Raw genomic sequence first — 18,646 nt, forward strand, 5'->3', positions numbered from 1 at the left:
GGATTTATAAGCTGACAGAAGCTGAGATAGGTGATATTTTGGGACAGATTGGTTAGAACACATCATATCAAAACCTTTGAGAAATAGCATACTTGTTTATGATTTAACTATAGTCTTAACATTAACATTCATTTACATGGTTTTCCCCTAAGTCTTTGTTCTTTATAAACAGATATGTATGTTATCGTGTCTTAAACTTGAGAAGGGGAAATATTCAATATTCAATAAAGTCATAGGGAGAGCTCAAAAGAAGTGTGATGCTGTGTGACAGAGATACTGAGTTTACATGTAGGCAGGGACAGAGTAGGGTTGGAGGATTTAAGACCTATGTTTTCTTACATTGGTTCAAGGGTAGGAAGTATGGAGACACCTGGAGCAGTTAAATATAAAGTTGGAATTCACAGTTTGAAACTATGAAGTGATTCCGTAGTTTAACTTCTTTTTAGTTTATTTAATAAAAAATGAAATCGTAACTTCTAATATGTTCTCAAGTCAATTCCATTTTTTGTTTTGTTAACCTTTTTTCACGATGACTTCTTGGAGTAGTTGTATGTCCTCCTTTGGATAATGTAATATCCAAAATATTAAGAACTTTCATAAGTTCAATATTTCTAGGGTTTTATCAAGCGAGTTCTTTCACATCCATTCCTAAAGGGTATGTTGAAAGTGTCACATGAGAGCTTTGAAGATCTGTTGGGAGATTTGTCCAAGGTTCTTTCAGCTCTGAGACACTGCGATTGACTGAATAGAAGGGTAGCCATGTTGAGGAAGTATGCACATGTCCAGTGCAGCCCACTGGGGTGCTTGGGAGGAGCAACAAGGACTGGACAGGAGCATTGGGAGAGACCTAGATAAAAGACCTGTTTTGCTGGTGCCGTGTAACTAAAGCTTCCTCTGGCTTTTTGCCTCACTCATGACTTTAGAATAGAGAACTATTAATTGGAGGTATAATGTAGTGATTAAGGATACTGGTTAAGACAGACCTGAGTGCTTTTTTTAACCACTTAGTACCTTGAGCCAGATTCTCAACCTTGCTAAACTTGACCTGTAAATGATAATACTATAGCATTCTGTTAGATGATGAATTAAATGCTTAGCATTGGGTTTGACTGTGAGTGATACCAGTAACTGTACCTACCTATATCAGTAGCATCGGCAGGTTCTTTCTTGGCTGGGTGGTTAGGAGAACCGAGGATTTGAAAAGAAAGAAAATTTTGAAAAGTACAATGTTCTATAATTCCAAGGCATCTCTGTTATCATTTTTTCCATATATTAGTGGGTCTCCCAATTTCTATTGATTATGAAAGTCATGACTTTCTTAAGCACTGATTTCCTCCCTATTTGGTAAGAATGTCTTCTGTTGACCCCATGTTTTCTCACCTGAGCTTTGTGCTTGTTGCAGGTCAAGCAGGCAGAGTGCGTCGGAGGCCTCTGTTGTTGCCGTCATGCCGTTCCCATTTGGGAAGTCTCACAAATCTCCAGCAGACATCGTGAAGAACCTGAAGGAGAGCATGGCTGTTCTGGAAAAGCAGGACATTTCTGACAAAAAAGCAGAGAAGGTATGGATATGGGTGATTTGGAGGTTTTTGTTTTTGTTTTTTTAATATATTTAGTTGTCAGTGCATCTTTATTTTATTTATTTATATGTGGTTCTGAGAATCGAACCCTGTGCCTCACACATGCTTGGTAAGCTCTCTACCCCTGATTCACCACTCCAGCCCCTGATTGGGGGGTTTTAAGATCTAGTCCTAATATGGCATTTGCTTGCTGCTGCTGCTGCTGCTGCTGCTGCTGAAACAAGTTTTCTGCTATGTATCTATCTCACAGACATTCTCACCTTTTTGTTTCTTCTTCTGTTGAAATTTCCAAGTTTATTTACAAAGTGTTTATTTCATTCTTGAAATGTTTTCTCTTATTCTTGAAAGCAGTGTTTCCACCAAAATCTTCCTGGGAGGATACTGCTTCTGGTTTTCTTTCCATGTTCTCAATGTCCATACTCTCCTTCTCTTCCATTCAACATAGCCCAAACCTGACTCCATCCCAGTCATGTCTTGCCACCTGATTCCTGAAACAGCATTTCCACTAAATATTGTATATTCTGTTTCATAAAGGTTTATGAATAGAATCTGAGTCGTATTTCTGCTTGAAGAAGAGCCTCATAATCTTTCTTTTGGATCTTAGTAGTTACCTTCTTACTGTCCTTCCTAAAATATGCTCTATGCTTTAAATGTTCAGTACAGATACACAAGACCCTTTATGATATGCTCTCTTCTGTAGGTGAATTTTAATTTCTTTCTCCCTTATTCGGTAGGCTCCAGCAACCTACACCAAGTCAGATAATTAAATGCACTGTTTTTAATGCCTTTGTCTTTCTGTGCTGCCTGAAATCATGTTCCCTCTTGCTGGATTTCCACCAAAGCCCCCACTTATCATTCAAAACTACCCTTACGATTTTTGTTGTTGTTGTTGTACTGGGGATTGAACTCAGGGGCACTTGACCACTGAGCCACATCCCCAGCCCTATTTTGTATAGAGTTAGGATTTTACTAAGTTATTTAGCGCCTCACTTTTGCTGAGGCTGGCTTTGAACTGGTGATCCTCCTGCCTTCGCCTACTGAGTTGCTGGAATTACAGGCATGCACCACCATGCCCCGCCTTTTTTTTTTCTTTTCTCCCCCAGATTGCTTACCAGAATACTTCCTCTCTCCTATCTCAACCCTGCCCACTAAAACAAATCCCCACCATGTAGGCACCTCTCTAGGAAATGTCAGAAGTGCCACCATTTTCAGCCTAATTATGTTTGTGTTATATTTTTGTCTTCCTTACTTGAATGCAAACTCCTTGATCGATATGTCATTTCTGGACCACTTGTGTCCTCCACAGTACCTGATTCCCCTGAACTGGGTGCATGCTGTTATTTCTAATGCCCTTTGGACTGGGAAGCCAGACTAATTGAAATAGTTAAAATATATATATAGAGAAAGAGATTCTAAGAGAACTTCCGGGTAAGGTAAATGATATGAAACATAGAATTCAAGAACTCTTCCCATCTTATTGAAGATAATCAGTTAGGATATAAAAATATGAAAAGTCTAGTTCCAGAAACTAGAAACATTGTGTCCTGAGGAAAGTAGAGGAGACATTTGGCAGAATCACAGCAGTATCTCTACCTCAGGGTAAGAGTACATAACCTGGCTTTCCTTTCACTGCTGGACATCTACTGCAACACCCAGCAGTCCTAGTAGTCTACAGGTTTGCATGGGTAGAGGAAGCCACACCAGCAAGAAGCAGGGGTGATACCCATATGTGGTACCTGGGATCACAGCAGAGCTAAAGAGGCAGTGTGAGGGAGAGGAAACCCCCACAGAAGCAGACATGCTGCCTGTCTGCTGAAACTGCTAATTGTTGACAAAATATTGTGTGCATTCCATGAATTTAAAATGATTCATCATCTTTTGCAGTGCCTAAATGTGCTGTCCACTCTCTTAAATATATTCTGTTCACCAAACTAATAATTGCATGTGCTTGTTTTTATTTTTATGATGCTGGGGATTGAACCCAGGTCTCATTCATCCTGAGCAAGTACTGTACCACTAAACTACCCAGCTCTCATCAGACTATATTGAATACCTGTCTTGTGCTAGGTGTCATTTAAAGCACTGGGGATAATAGTCCTCAATACTGCTCTTTTAGAACTCTCCACTTGAAGAAAACCATAGAACCTAATTTAGAGGCATGGAAGAATACTTGATCTGTTAACAGATAGAAATATGGAAAATAGTTAAGATGCCATTTCTTTCCAAATTAATTTTTTAAGCTGAAAACAATTCCATTCAGATCACAGCAAGATATTTTGGAATTCGACCAATAGAAATTCACTCTATTTTGAATCAAAACATACTTCAAGATTTATTCTATTCACAGTCCCCACAATTGTGGTATACAAAATTCTATCTAGTTTTTCAAGCCAAAAAGGCATCCATGACTGCTTTCTCACTCCTCAAATTCATCTATGTTATGTGAAGAAGAAAATAAATAAAAATCCAGAATTTAATCACCTCTTCTCATTTTCGTTGTTACTACCCTTGCCTGAACTATCATTATCTCTTATTATATATCATTATCATATCTGTGTGGTCCTCTTAACTGGTCTCCCTTGCCTCTCTACAGCCACCATGGTTCTTTCAAAACAGAGTCAAATAATAATTTCCTTGGAATAAGAGTCAAAGTCCTTACTTACATGGGTCTAATGTACATTCTGCAGCCAAATCGTGCCTAGGCCTATTTTTGTAAGGCTCATGAGCTAAGAAATGGGTTTTACATTTTTTAAAGGGTTGGTTTAAAAAGCAAAGAATTATGTGATAGAGACCTTATGTGGCCTACAAAGGCTAAAATACTTACTCTCTGCCAATTTACAGAAAAACAAATGCTAACTCCTGGCCTAGATAATCAGGCCCATGACCTTAATGGTATCTTCTAAGTACTCTTCCACACATTGGCCATCTTTCCTTGTGTGCTTCAGTCACACTCTGGTCTGTAGGCCTTTGCATTTGGCTGTTCCCTTTGCGTCAAATGTTCTTTACCAGCTGTCTCCTTTACTTACTCCCTTTTTTCAAGTCTTTGCTCAAATGCCATTTTTTAACCAGCCCCCTATTGAAAATGCAGCCCTACCCTATTGCACTCTAATTCCCTTAGACCTTTTTCTCTTTTTCTGTGTAATATACTCAGTGATGTTTGCTTGCCCCTGTTAAAAATAAGCCTTCTAAAAGACATAGCTCAATAAATATTTGTATTGGTTGAAAGTGGAATAGAAAGCAGAGTAAACATGAACCACTGTCATATTATTCTCTTCTGAACTCTTTATGACTGCTAAAGACAAAAATTAAAGAACTTAATATTGTAAATGGCAAAAATTGGAGGAGGATAGGAAAATCATGTGAGTGACTGAATCAGGCTCCAAAGAATAGTTAATTATCTGGTGGTGGTGTATAATCTTAACTTATAAAATGTAATATGGATAAAAGTATGGCTCCTTGCTTAATCTTAGGAAAAAAAAAAAAACAACAAAGACTAAATGCCAGCAAAGAAAAATAGAATAGAAGTACACAATCATTGGAAATGCATGATAAATCTAAAAGAAGACCAAAAAAAGGGAAAAGATTAAATAACAGATGGGACATATAAGATGGTAGAGTCCAGTGTGTGCATAAATAATAACATTAAATATAAATGATCTAAACACTTGTTTAAAGACAGAGATCGTCTGGATGAAAAAAATCCCAACTATATGCTGCCTATAAGAAATACACAGGTAACACTACAAATAGATTAAAAAGATGGGAAAATGTACACTTAACTCTTGTCAAAAGAAAACTGACATGCCTCTGTTAAAAGCAGACAAAGAGATTTCAGAGCAAAGAAAATTTCTAAGGAAAAATAAGCCATTTCATGATAAAGTATAGGGATCATTTAATCCATGGATATAACAATCCTGAATGCTTACATTCCTAAAAATCAGAGCTTCAAAATAACCAAAAATAATAAAACTGAAAGAACTAACCAAATCCACAGTTATAATTAGAAATCTGGTACTTCACTTTCATTAATATAATTAATAAACAAAATCAGCAGGGATTTTCTTATAGACCAAAATGATGCTATCAACCAACTTGATCTGAATAAATTATAGAACACTCCACTCAACAACAGCAGAACCAACCTACACATTCATTTGAAGTGCAGGTGGAACATTTACCAACATGGACCATATTTTGGGCCATAAAAATAAGTCTTAGTACATTTTGAAGGATGAAATTATATACAATATGCTCCATGCTGTTCTGGAATTAAATATCAGTAATATATCCTTGGAAATCCAAAATATTTAGAAATTAACTCATGGATCAAAGAGGTATTAGAAAGTGGTTTGAAGTTGGGCATGGTGACTGAGGCAGAAGGATGTGAGTTCAAAGCCAGCCTTAGCAATTTAGAGAGGCTCTGAGGAATTTAGTAAGACCCTGTCTCAGTGTAAAACATAAAAGGACTGGGGATGTGAATCAGTGGTTAAACATCCCTGGGCTCAATCCCCAGTACCCCCCCCCCCAAAAAAAACTGGTTTGAATGGAATAAAAGTGAAAACAACAGAATTAGTGGAATGCTGTTAAACCATTACTTACAAAACTTATAACACTAAATGTTAGAAAGGAAGGACAGTCTGAGCCTCCACTTTAAGAAGGTAGAAAAAGAAGAGTGAATTAAATATAAAATAAGCAAAAGGAAATAACTTTCAAAACTGAAATCAGCTATTTTTGGAGCAGAAAAAATGTAAGGATTCAAAAATCAATAAACTCTAGCTAAGATTGGTCAGGAAAGAAAAAACAGAAGTTACTAATATATAGAAGGAGAAAGTTAACATCACTCCAGATTCTACAGATCTTGAAAGGGTAATAGTATTATAAACAATCTCATGCCATAAATAGCTTTAGAGGAAATGGACAAATTCCCTGAAAGCCACAAATTGCCCAGGCTCACTCAGGAAGAAGCAGATAACCTGAACCTATGTCAAAATAGTTGAAAATTTAACTGATAATGGTACAATCAAGAAAACTCTGGGCCTAGAGGATTTCACTGGAAATTGCCAAATGTTTAAGGACAAAATAATAGAATTGCTAACTTTTCCAAAAATTTAAGTAGAAAGAATTGCTCTTAACCCTTATCAGGTCAGCATTATTATCCAGATACCAAAACCAGACAAAGATGTTATAAGAAAATTACAAATTAATATCACTCATGATGGTGGGTACAAAAAATACTAAATTTTAGCAAATCAAATCTAAATACCAAGTAAGGTTTATTTCTAGAATGCAAGGCTAGTTCAACATTCAAAATCAATATAATTCACTATTGTCAAACAGTATATCAGTAGATGAAAAGGGGAAAAAAGCATTCATTTCTGATTTAAAACAACAAAACAGGCAAGAAGAAATGAAAGTAAATTCCCCAGCCTGAGAAAGGGCATCTACAAAAACCCTACAGCTAACATAATAATAACGTGTTTAAAAAGGCTAGTTCATTCTCTCAAGATTGAGAGAGAGATATCCACTTTCACCATTTCTCTTTATCTTTGTATTTAGAGGTCTTTGCCTATGCAGACAAGTTATTGAAGGCTTGCAGATCAGAAAGAAATAAAACCTTTTATTCTTAGATGACATAATTATTAAAAAAAAAAAAAAGCTGAAGGAAGGAATCTACAACTAATAGAATTAGTAAATGAGTTTAGTCAGGGTCATTGGTTACAATGTCATTACACAAATATCTGTTGTATTTCTGATTAGTAGCAGTGAACAATCTGAGATTGAAATTTTGAAATATTTAGAATAGCATCAAAAAATATGGCATACTTTGGGATAAATCTGACAAAGGAAGTGAAAGACTGAAAACTACAAAACATTGTTAAGAAAAATTAAAGAGCTAAATGAGTTTGGAAAATACCCATTATTTATGGGCACTGTTAAAAGAATGAAAAGACATGCCAGCCACAGACCATGAAAAAATCCTTGCAATGTATATATCTGATGAAAGATTGCATTCAGAATATATAGAGAATTCTCAAAACGAACAATAAGAAAACAGTAAAAAGTGGCAAAAGATTTTTTTAAGTTTTTTTTTTTATTATTAGTTGTTCAAAACATTACATAGTTCTTGACATATCATATTTCATACATTTGATTCAAGTGGATTATGAACTCCCATTTTTACCCCAAATACAGATTGCAGAATCACATCGGTTACACATCCACATTTTTACATACTGCCATACTAGTGTCTGTTGTATTCTGCTGCCCTTCCTATCCTCTACTATCCCCTCTTCCCTCCCCTCCCATCTTCTCTTTCTACCCCATCTACTGTAATTCATTTCTCTCTCGTTTTTTTTCCCTTTCCCCTCACTTCCTCTTATATGTAATTTTGTATAACAATGAGGGTTCTCCTTCCATTTCCATGCAATTTCCCTACTCTCTCCCTTTCCCTCCCACCTCTCGTCCCTGTTTAATGGTAATCTTCTTCTCATGCTCTTCCTCCCTTCTCTGTTCTTAGTTGCCCTCCTTATATCAAAGAAGACATTTGCCATTTGTGTTTTAGGGATTGGCTAGCTTCACTTAGCATAATCTGCTCTAATGCCATCCATTTTCCTGCAAATGCCATGATTTTGTCATTTTTTAGTGCTGAGTAATACTCCATTGTGTATAAATGCCACATTTTTTATTTATCCATTCATCTATTGAAGGGCATCTAGGTTGGTTCCACAGTCTAGCTATTGTGAATTGTGCTGCTATGAACATCGATGTAGCTGTATCCCTATAGTACGCTCTTCTAAGGTCTTTGGGGAATAGTCCGAGAAGGGGAATAGCTGGGTCAAATGGTGGTTCCATTTCCGCTTTCCGAGGAATGTCCATACTGCTTTCCAAATTGGCCGCACCAATTTGCATTCCCACTAGCAATGTACAAGTGTACCCTTTTCCCCACATCCTCGCCAGCACTTGTTGTTGTTTGACTTCATAATGGCTGCCATTCTTTCTGGAGTGAGATGGTATCTTAGGGTGGTTTTAATTTGCATTTCTCTGACTGCTAGAGATGGTGAGCATTTTTTCATGTACTTATTGATTGATTGTATGTCCTCCTCTGAGAAGTGTCTGTTCAGGTCCTTGGCCCATTTGTTGATTGGGTTATTTGTTTTCTTATTGTTTAACTTTTTGAGTTCTTTGTATACTCTGGATATTAGGGCTCTATCTGAAGTGTGAGGAGTAAAAATTTGTTCCCAGGATGTAGGCTCCCTATTTACCTCTCTTGTTGTTTCTCTTGCTGAGAAAAAACTTTTTAGTTTGAGTAAGTCCCATTTGTTGATTCTTGTTTTTAACTCTTGTGCTATGGGTGTCCTATTAAGGAATTTGGAGCCCGACCCCACAATATGTAGATTAGAGCCAACTTTTTCTTCTATCAGACTGCAGAGTCTCTGTTGTGATATCAAGCTCCTTGATCCATTTTGAGTTAACTTTTGGGCATGGTGAGAGAAAGGGATTCAGATTCATTTTGTTGCATATGGATTTCCAGTTTTCCCAGCACCATTTGTTGAAGATGCTATCCTTCCTCCATTGCATGCTTTTAGCACCTTTGTCAAATATAAGATAGTTGTAATTTTGTGCATTGGTCTCTGTGTCCTCTATTCTGTACCATTGGTCCACCCACCTGTTTTGGTACCAGTACCATGCTGTTTTTGTTACTACAAGAGTTGAATGTGCACTTCACCAAATAAAGTATACAGATGGCAGACAAACACTTGAAAAGATGTTAATCATTAAGAGAATGTAGAGTAAAACCATGATGAAATACAATTGCCTAGCTTAGAATGGTTAAAATTGAAAATACTGTACGAAATGTTAACAGTGTTGGATTTGCTGGCAAGAATATGAGATGGTACAAACACTTCGGAAAACAGGCAATTTCTTAAAAGGCTAAATTTAAATCTACCATAAGATCTAGCTATTCAACTCTTAAGATAACTAGATGTGTAGGTCCATTGGAAAGCTGAGGCAGGAGGATCTCAAAATTAAAAAATAAAGGACTGGGGATGTAGCTCAGCAATAAAGAGCTAGTTCAATCCCGAGTACCAAAAAAAGAAAAGAAAAAGAAAGAAAGAAATACAGGTCCACACAAAGACTTGTCTGTAAACATTCATAGCAGCTTTATTTGTAGTAGCCCAAAACAGGAAATAGCCAGGTATGTGAATAAACTAGTTGGGATACACTCATATAATGATACACTACTCAGCAATAAAAAAGAATGAATTATTGCTGTACATAACAATATTAATGAATCTCAAAATAATTAGGTCAAGTGAAAGAAGCCAAAATTATAAACAGTACATTATATATGATTCTATTTGTATAAAACTCTAAAAAACAAAACTAATCCATAATTACAAAATATAGGTCAGTGATTGCTTGGGGATTGGCTGGGACCTATGGAATAGAGTGGGTCATTGGAGGGGAAGGGACTATAAAGAGGCATAAGGGAATTTTTGGTGGTAGGCAGGTTCCACCATCTTGATAATTCAAAACTCAATCAAGTATGCATTTCAAATATGTGCCCACTATAACCCAATAGATAATAAGATGGTCCATGTAACAGCTGGGACAGATGTGGCTTAGAAACCACAAATGACTGTCTTGAAAATAGATAATATAATAAAACATCCTGAAAAGGCTTTTGGAAGACTAGGTCACAATAATAAAAATGAACTATTTAAATTCTTTGTGTGGGCAGATGCTCACTCAAAGATGTTAAAAAAAAAAAAAAACAACTGTACTGTATTGAGGGAGACATAATTAGACTGGCATGGAAATTCAAAACTCTGCCATAAGGAACAGTTGAATGAATCGGAGACTTCATGTGAAAAGAACAAGATTTGAGCAGAGGGACTTTGAAGGATGGAGAGAATCATTATAGCTCCTAGTAAAATATTGGAGGGAGGAACTATCTACTGTAAGGCAAGGGTTAGATCTGTTTCAGACCTGAGTGGAAGTATAACTGGGAATAAATTTTGTCTTGATATTGGGGAAAATAATAGGTGGAAGGAAGGTGGCTTCCTCAAAATCTGTATTGGCATAGACCACTTGGTTATATGAAAAATTCCATCTTTGCATCATTGGCACATCCTTACATTGATATAGCAACATCCTTTGCAAGATGCTTTGTAGTGAAATCTTCATCTTGTTTTGAGGTACCAGCTATAGAAAACTATTATTTCCTAGGTAACCCATTATAATAAAGGATGCCAAACCCATGGTAAAATTATGGCATTTTCCCGTTTGTTTGTTATGATCCTTGGACAAAATGTGAATATATTTGAATGTTTATTCCTTTATTTGTAATATACTATTATTTTTACATGGTACACAGTTATCATATTAAGAATTGTATGTGATGCAAATACTGGTACCTTAGTAACTTTGCCACAGCTTTTTGAAGAATTTGTACAAAACTAATTTCCTTATGCCTTTTTTCTAAAAAGGTTGATTTCACCATCCCTATTTTTAGGTAACTGGCAAATGGGGTTGGGATGGGACTTGGTCTTTCACTGCCAAGAGCCAAAAAATGTGTGGTATATGTAATGACTGTTTACACACTTTGCCCACTACATGCTATGTAAAGAAGGTATGGCTGCTTTGCTTAGCTAATACTTGGTTCCCTTCCTCACCATGAATGTGTGTGTTCACTGGGTTGAATAGCTATATTCACTCATTGCACAAGAGGAATGGGTTTGCTGGCAAATATAAGAGGTGGGGAGGTAGTAGCCTTTTCATAGCATGGCCATTTAACAGTGACTCATGGTTACTAAACTTGCTTAGAGTAATCCTCGACACCACAAGTTTATTAATAGGTTTTTCTTAGTCCATGATCTTTCCTTAGAATACCCAGTATTTTAAGTAACACCTTAAGTAAAGAGCTGGGATTTTAAAAAGCATTTAGCACAGGAATTAATATCATAATGGACTTTTTCTCATAATCAAATATTTGGCCCCAAATATTTGTCATTTTACTGTAGACTTCATCTAACATCTTTGTCTTCATATGAACTTTGATATAAGACTCTCCTTTTTCATTGAGGTCATTTAATCCCTTTTTTGAGAATGAATTGTTATTTAAGGAAGTAAATATAGGTTGGTATATACTTAGAAGATTTTTATTTAAAATGATTTTTTTGTAAAGAGTGAGTTTAAAAAATCTCAACAACAACAAAAAAATGTTAAACAAAAACACCAGAGCAGCACTGTTCAGTGTGGTTTTATAGGGATGGAGATAGAGTGGAATGGTGGGAGTTAAGTCTAGAGATATAAATTTTGGTAGATTGAAAAAGGTCTTATATCTGGGCACAGTGATGCATGCCTGTAATCCCAGCGAGTTGGGATTGCAAGTTTGAGGCTTCCTCAGCAATTTAGCAAGACCCTCAGCAACTCGGGGAGACCTGTCTCAAAAAAGCTGGGGGATTGTTGGGAATGTCGCTCAGTGAAAAAGCACCCCTGGGCTCAATCCCCAGTATCAAAAAATTGGGGGGAGGGAATTTTATATACAACATAAGGATATACTAAGGAAGCTCAAGAGGTCTTTTGTTATTTTGCTTTAAAAGTGCTTACTTTGATTCATAATAATTAAATTACTTCATAGTAAGTTGTAAAAATGCACACAGTGAGATCCCATGTGCCCTTCCGCTACTTCCCCCCAATGGTTACATCTCACATAACTATATTAAATATTAAAACCAGGAAATTGGCATTGGTGCAGTTTACAGGCCTTATTCAGAGCTCACCATCTTTACAACCTTTATGGGTGTAGTTCTGTGCAGTTTTATCACATGTGCAGCCATGTGATTATTCTGTAACCATCACTACATTTATAATATACATCTCCATCATCATAGCCCTCTCTTGCTACACTAGAATAGCCACATCCATTTCTCTCCCACCCCTAATTTCTACCAGCAGTCGATAATCTGTTCTGCTAATCTGTAAATTGTCATTTGAAGAATGTTATATAGATTCATACAATATGTAACCTTTTTTTTTTTCCACTCATCATTATTCCCATGAGATCCATGTCCGTGGTTTTATCAGTAGTTCATTGCTTTTGATTACTGAGTTTTTTCCATTCTGTGGATGTGTGCCATGCTGTGTTTAACCATTGGCCCGTGGAAGGACATCTGGGCTGTTTCCAGTTTCTAGCTAGTAAAACTGTTATACATATTTCAGTAGGTGAACATATGTTGTTATTCCTTTGGGATAAATGCTCAAGAGTCCAGTTCCTGAGTCGTGTGGTAATCACATATTTGGTTTTATAAGAAACTGCCAAGATTTCTTCTAAAGATACTAGGCCTGAGCAATGTTTCAGAGTCAAAGATGAGGTGAGATTGAATGTGTGTTCAGTAAGATAGATATAATTGCAGAAGACACTGTGGTGGTAAGGGAATTCTGGTGACAAGGAAAAATTTGGGGTAAAGATAGGAAATGAAACCAGAGTTTCTGAGAGTTTACTGATTATCTACGCTCAACTTCAGGTTCACATACCCTTTACCACCCATCATCTTATACTCCCCAAATATTTTCCAGAGCCCAAGTAACCAAACAGCAGCCCCAGTTGCCCACTACCTGGTTTTCTAAATCAAGCCACATTGTCGCGCAGCCAGGTCCGTTCATCTGCATGTGGTCTTTGGATACTGTCCTGCTTAGCAGCAGAGTTGTGACAGAAACCGCACAAACCACGAAAAATTTGCCACCTACTTACCTAGAGAAACTTGATGCTTCTGAGGAGATAGATATAGCAGGAATTCTTATTTTGGTTAGAAATTGGGGCAAAGGGAAAGGAGAGCTTGTGTTTCCTGTGTGTACTTATTTTGCTTTTAAACTTGGTGTTCCACATATGTGCCGAGGGTGCTCAGGAGAAGCAGGCTAGCTGTGGCTTCAGGTGCTTTTTCTCCCTTCATCTACTTTTACTCTATTCTAATCTGAACATTGGGAGCCTACATAAGATGATTATTTTGAAAAATGGCAGTACCCAAGAGTAGAAAATAGGGCATCAGTGGCCCCCAAAAGATCTGAAATCTGCTAATTGAGGTGACTTCTGATGTTTCCATCAACACTTAAGATGCTGCCATTTGCACTGCATCACTTCACACTGAACGTGTTCAACTTGAAATTCATTTTCTCCTTCCCAGAACTGGGCTTTCTTCCTGACTGCTCTAAGAAATGTATCCTGGGCCCAAAACCTTAGGGGCATCAGATTCTTTCTCCTTACTTAAGCTTCTGTTCTCCAAAGTCCTGTTCATCTTAAATCACTGGTGGAGGAGTGGGTCACAAGTTTACAATTTCTCCCTTGTTTTCTTTTCGTAAGCAATGTGTGTGTGGGAGAAATCTGTTGCCTTCATTAAGCCTAAGAGTTTTAATTCATTTCTATATTTATATTGTTTGTCTATACAAAGCAATAAGTTTTGATATATGCTTATTTTAAAAAATTAAGAAAATACCAGAGATTATGAAGAAAAATTGAAGTTAATTCATAATTCACAATTTTGAATTGATTGTCATTAACATGGGGAGGGGAGCATCCTTACAGATTCTTTTTCATAGTTCTAGTACTCTCCCCCTCTGGGGCAGATAAGATCAGGTAAGTTATGCTCTTCTGTAACCTGGTTTGTTTTTTAATTTTAACGTTAATATCTTTCATGTCAACATAGATCTCAGGGTTTTTTTAATAACTAGCAAGGGGGAGGATGTGTAAAATCCCAGAGCCCTATTCTTGTATCCCAATAGACACAACCTTGCCTCTTCAATTGTGAGTAGTTACCTTGTCTCCTTTCTTTCTTGACATGAGGCCAGTTTGGGTCTACCAAGTAGCTGGTTCCAGAGGAGGGATGGTAAAGTACTTCAGGGATATGGTCTGGAAGCACTAATGGGTATCTTCTCTAGTGTCTAAAATTGCATTTTTACCTCACTACCTTGTATCTGCCTGTGCTGCAGTCTGGCTGGGCACAATTCAGGAGCCACTTGTCAAAAGAAACGAACTTTATTTTTAGAACACACACACCTACCACACAGCTCTTCAGGAAAACCCTCAGAGCCCAGCTGCCACCACCAGCTTCCCACAAGCCTCTCCACCTCCCCCACCCCTGGTGCTCTTGAGGCCAATTGGCTGGGTCGAGTGGGCGGAGCCAAAAATGTCCCCCAGTGAGCAGCTCCGTGGTCTGAAAGGGTGGGGAAACAGCCCAATGAGCATCACTGCAGAGGAGCCAATCAGTTGGCAGCTAGAAGTTTGCTGGGGCCCCTTTGGCTGTGGCTTTCAACATGCCTGGGCCCCAAATAGGATCACACTACCACATCTGGCTCACCTTTTTTTTTTTTTTTTAATGGGAAAACAGGCAATGGAAAGTCTCACAGTCTCATGCTATTTGGGGAGGTTATGATGGGCTGCTTCTGAAAAACATGGTGGGAAAGAAGTTTAGTTCTGATACTGTTAATTGTAAAGTAAGCATTGGATGTGGATCCTGAGATACTGGTTAATGCTTAAGTTGATCCTGAAGATAGGTTAAGTTATTAGTTTTCCTAGTTTGGGATTAAACTGCTTAGACCCCAAGAGACTTAGGAACTATACTTCATAACTCAGAACTTTGATCCTAAGAAGCTCTGCTAAGCCTCAGACTCTCCTCTGCAGTTCCGGCCATCATGGGTGTCTCCAGACTCAATTCCCTGTAGCTGCTTTGTAGAGTGATGCAGGGTAAATCACTTCTCAAGAACCCTACTGACAAGTAAAGAACTTAAACAAATTTCTGTCCTCACCTAAAAAGGTGAGCAGATAAAAGACAAACCACATCTTTTTCTAGTCAAGTGAGTGGACTTGTCACAAGGGGTACTGTTCTTTCATATGTGTCTCTTCTTGACCATGTATTTATAAAATAGTTGGCTGCTGTTAATAAAGCAGCAGTCTGCCTGTGAAACTTAATATGAGTCTCCTTGGCCCATACAAGAGTAGCATCTGTGTCTCGGGACACCATGTCCAACTGACAGATACTTGCAGACAGTTCAGTCAGTTAACAAAATCATGAGGTCATTCCATGTGTAAATTGTCATTTTAGACATTGGAATGAGCATGGAGTGTTATAAAGAGTGTAAATCAGCCCTTTCCAGCTCTTGCCAGTGCTAGGAAATGGAAGGTCCGTAGGAGAAATTAAGAGTACTACAAGGTCAGCTGTCTCAGGCCTCGGAGGTGGCAGGCAGTATGAGGGGCATAGGCCAGGAGTGGAGCAGAGGAGTGTGAGCATCAGGGCTTTCAGTTGGAACAGAGAGAGATGTCCAGGGCGAGAAAGTAAAGGTGGATGACAGTGAAGAACTGAAGGCCTATATTTGGAATTTGAGATCTTAAGAAATGGAAAATTTTTTAAATGGTTGCAAAAAGAATAGTCTTCATCCAGCTTCCCCAGATGTTAATAACCATAGTACAATGATCAAAATCAGGAAAGTAACATTGATGTAGTACTATTAAATTAATACACATTTTTCAAATTTTATCAGTTGTTTTACTAATTACCTTTTTCTGGACCAGCATCCGATACAGAATCACACATTACATTTAGTTGTTTTCCTTAATCTGCTTTAATCTGGAACAGTTCCTCAATCTTTACCTTTTTTTGATCTGGACACTTGAAAATTTTGCAGAATTTTTCTTGGGTTTGGATAGCTGTTTCCTCATGATTTGATGTTGGTTATACATTTTGGGTAGGAGTACCACAGAATGATGATGTACCTTCTTCAAGCCATCCTAGCAGGAGACACTTATCCATAGTCTCATTACTGGTGATGTTGACTTTGATCACTTGTTTGAGGTGGTATCTCCTCTATAAAGTTACTACCTTTATTTTTTTGTCATTAATAAGTATCTCAGGGGATTGGTTGTTTTTTCTGAAAGTTCTCTAAGTGATTCTAAGTGTGTTGCCTGGTTATGCCAGAGGATGGCAGAAATACATCAAGATAGAGCTAGGAAGATGAAGAGTGTTTTAATTAAAAAGTCTTATCATAGTAGAGAAGGAGCAAAGCTAGATGTTCAGTTATGAAGTAGAGAAAGAAATTCCTTTCCCTGGAGGAAAGTGGAATATGAACTTGTACATATTTTGAAATATGTACCAGTAGGAGTTACTGGTTGGAAATCAAGCTAATTGAAAACAGTATTTCCAAGCTGAATTGAAGGCAGTTAAACAGCATGAATTATTAGTGAACTATACCATTTCCATCAGTTTTTCTACAAATCTTGGGGAGCTGGGGTAGAGAATCATGTGAAGCATGTCCCAGACTAAGAGAGCCAGAGACTGAGCTCATAGCATAGGCAGAACTGAAACTAGCAGAACAGATAAGATGGTCATTAAGGAGTCACTGGAGTATGCGACACTTGGTGATTTTAGCAGCTTGTAAAGGGCACAGTGTTTGGAGGTGTTCTGAGTGTGAATAGCTTACTCAGTAGGTGTGAGGAGATGGGGAAGTGCAGACAAGGAGGATGTGGTTAGAGAGGGAGAGAACATATTGATATCTGCGGACATGCCAGAGGTGGGGGACTGAGCATGATCACTAACAAACACTGATGAAGGGAACCAAGTCATATCTAAACAAGAACAACCAAATTTGTTCTGTGTTTGGCATCTTCAGTCAGCAAATGCTTGCTGAATTGCCTTTTCTTGTGTGATAATTCTTAAGCTTTTTGATCATCTTTTACTAATTGGTAATATTTGACATTTTTGTTGTTTTTTTGTTTAATCAGCTGATGATTGTGTAATGGGAAACAGAAACCACACAAATAGCTGAAATACACACACACACAATTACATATACATATAATTAAAATTTATTAAATATATTAATATTATCTGTTGAACTGTGAACAAACATTTCACCAGAATTGCTAATAAATAATAAGGTTGATTAATTTTAGATTTTCTCTCACGTCATGTTGCTGATTAGCCTGTGTAGATGGTAACTGGCCATGGAAATGCCCAATTTTGGAAGTCTTATATTCCAAAATATGCTTATCTTTTTCTGGATAGTTGAACACTTTCTCTTAAATCCAATTCTAATCTTTAGATTTATATTTGTCATTGTGACACTGTTTTTCAAAAATAGTTGGTAGACCTACTTACGTATGTATGTAAACCTACATACGTAGTTATTTTTTAGAAATAAATCTTAAAAATTTGGGAGACTATCTTATGGGGATGATGTAAAAGGAGAAGTAGAAGAAATAAGAAAATAAACCAGTTAGTACCAGCATGATGAACATTTCGACTTATTTATCTATATATCTGTCTGTCCGCTTTATCATTTTGCTCTTTAAAAAGTAAAATGTGAGCCAGTACAGTAGTGGACACTTCTAGTCCCAGTGACCCAGGAGGATAAGGCAGAAAGAACATAAATTCAAGACCAGCCTCACAATTTAGTGAGACACCCTGTCTCAAAAAATAAATAAATAAAAAGAGCTGGGGGTATAGCACAGTGGAGGAGAGCCCTTGGGTTCAATCCCCAGTGCCAGGGGAAAATGTGAATTTTAAAACATTCAAACAAGTCTGAAGTAGAGCAAATAAAAAGTAAAAGTTTTCCTCCTTCACCCCCCGCCCCCAAAAGCTGGACTTCACTCAGTTTGTGTATTCTTTTTTTTTTTTTTTTTTTTTTTAGTTGTAGATGGACACAATGTCTTTATTTTATTTATTTTTATGTGGTGCTAAGGATCAAACCCCGTTCTTCACGCATACAAAGATACAAGGCAAGCGCTCCATCACTGAGCCACAAACCCAGCCCTGGTGTGTATTCTTCCAGAGTGTTTTCCGTGAGATATAAGGAGTTAGCTACAAATTGAGCACAAGGCAGATTACAACTAAATTTACCTTTGAGCTTACCACTTGCCCATACAGAAATTTTACATTGTGGGTGTGCTATGATTCAAGATTTCTAACACAGCAGGTATTTTTTCCAGCATTCAAGCAGACTACTCTTTCTTCAGTTGAGAACCAGATGTAGGAGTTGGCTTTCATTAAGCTCAGCTTTAGAAGATGTCCACATCT

General features: G+C 37.4%; 1 protein-coding gene across 1 annotated transcript in view; it reads left to right on the forward strand.

Moving 5' to 3' along the window:
• The first annotated feature begins 1,402 nt into the window (after window positions 1-1,402).
• The window catches only part of Cab39 (calcium binding protein 39), a 48,908-nt gene continuing 31,664 nt past the window's right edge, over window positions 1,403-18,646 (forward strand). Inside the window, exon 1 of the mRNA XM_015481529.2 lies at window positions 1,403-1,559. Within this exon, the coding sequence (XP_015337015.1) occupies window positions 1,446-1,559 (114 nt within the window). The 5' untranslated portion in view covers window positions 1,403-1,445. The remainder of the gene's footprint in view (window positions 1,560-18,646) is intronic.

Source organism: Marmota marmota, unplaced genomic scaffold, assembly GCF_001458135.2.
Source record: "Marmota marmota marmota unplaced genomic scaffold, marMar, whole genome shotgun sequence".
Lineage (NCBI taxonomy): Eukaryota > Metazoa > Chordata > Mammalia > Rodentia > Sciuridae > Marmota > Marmota marmota.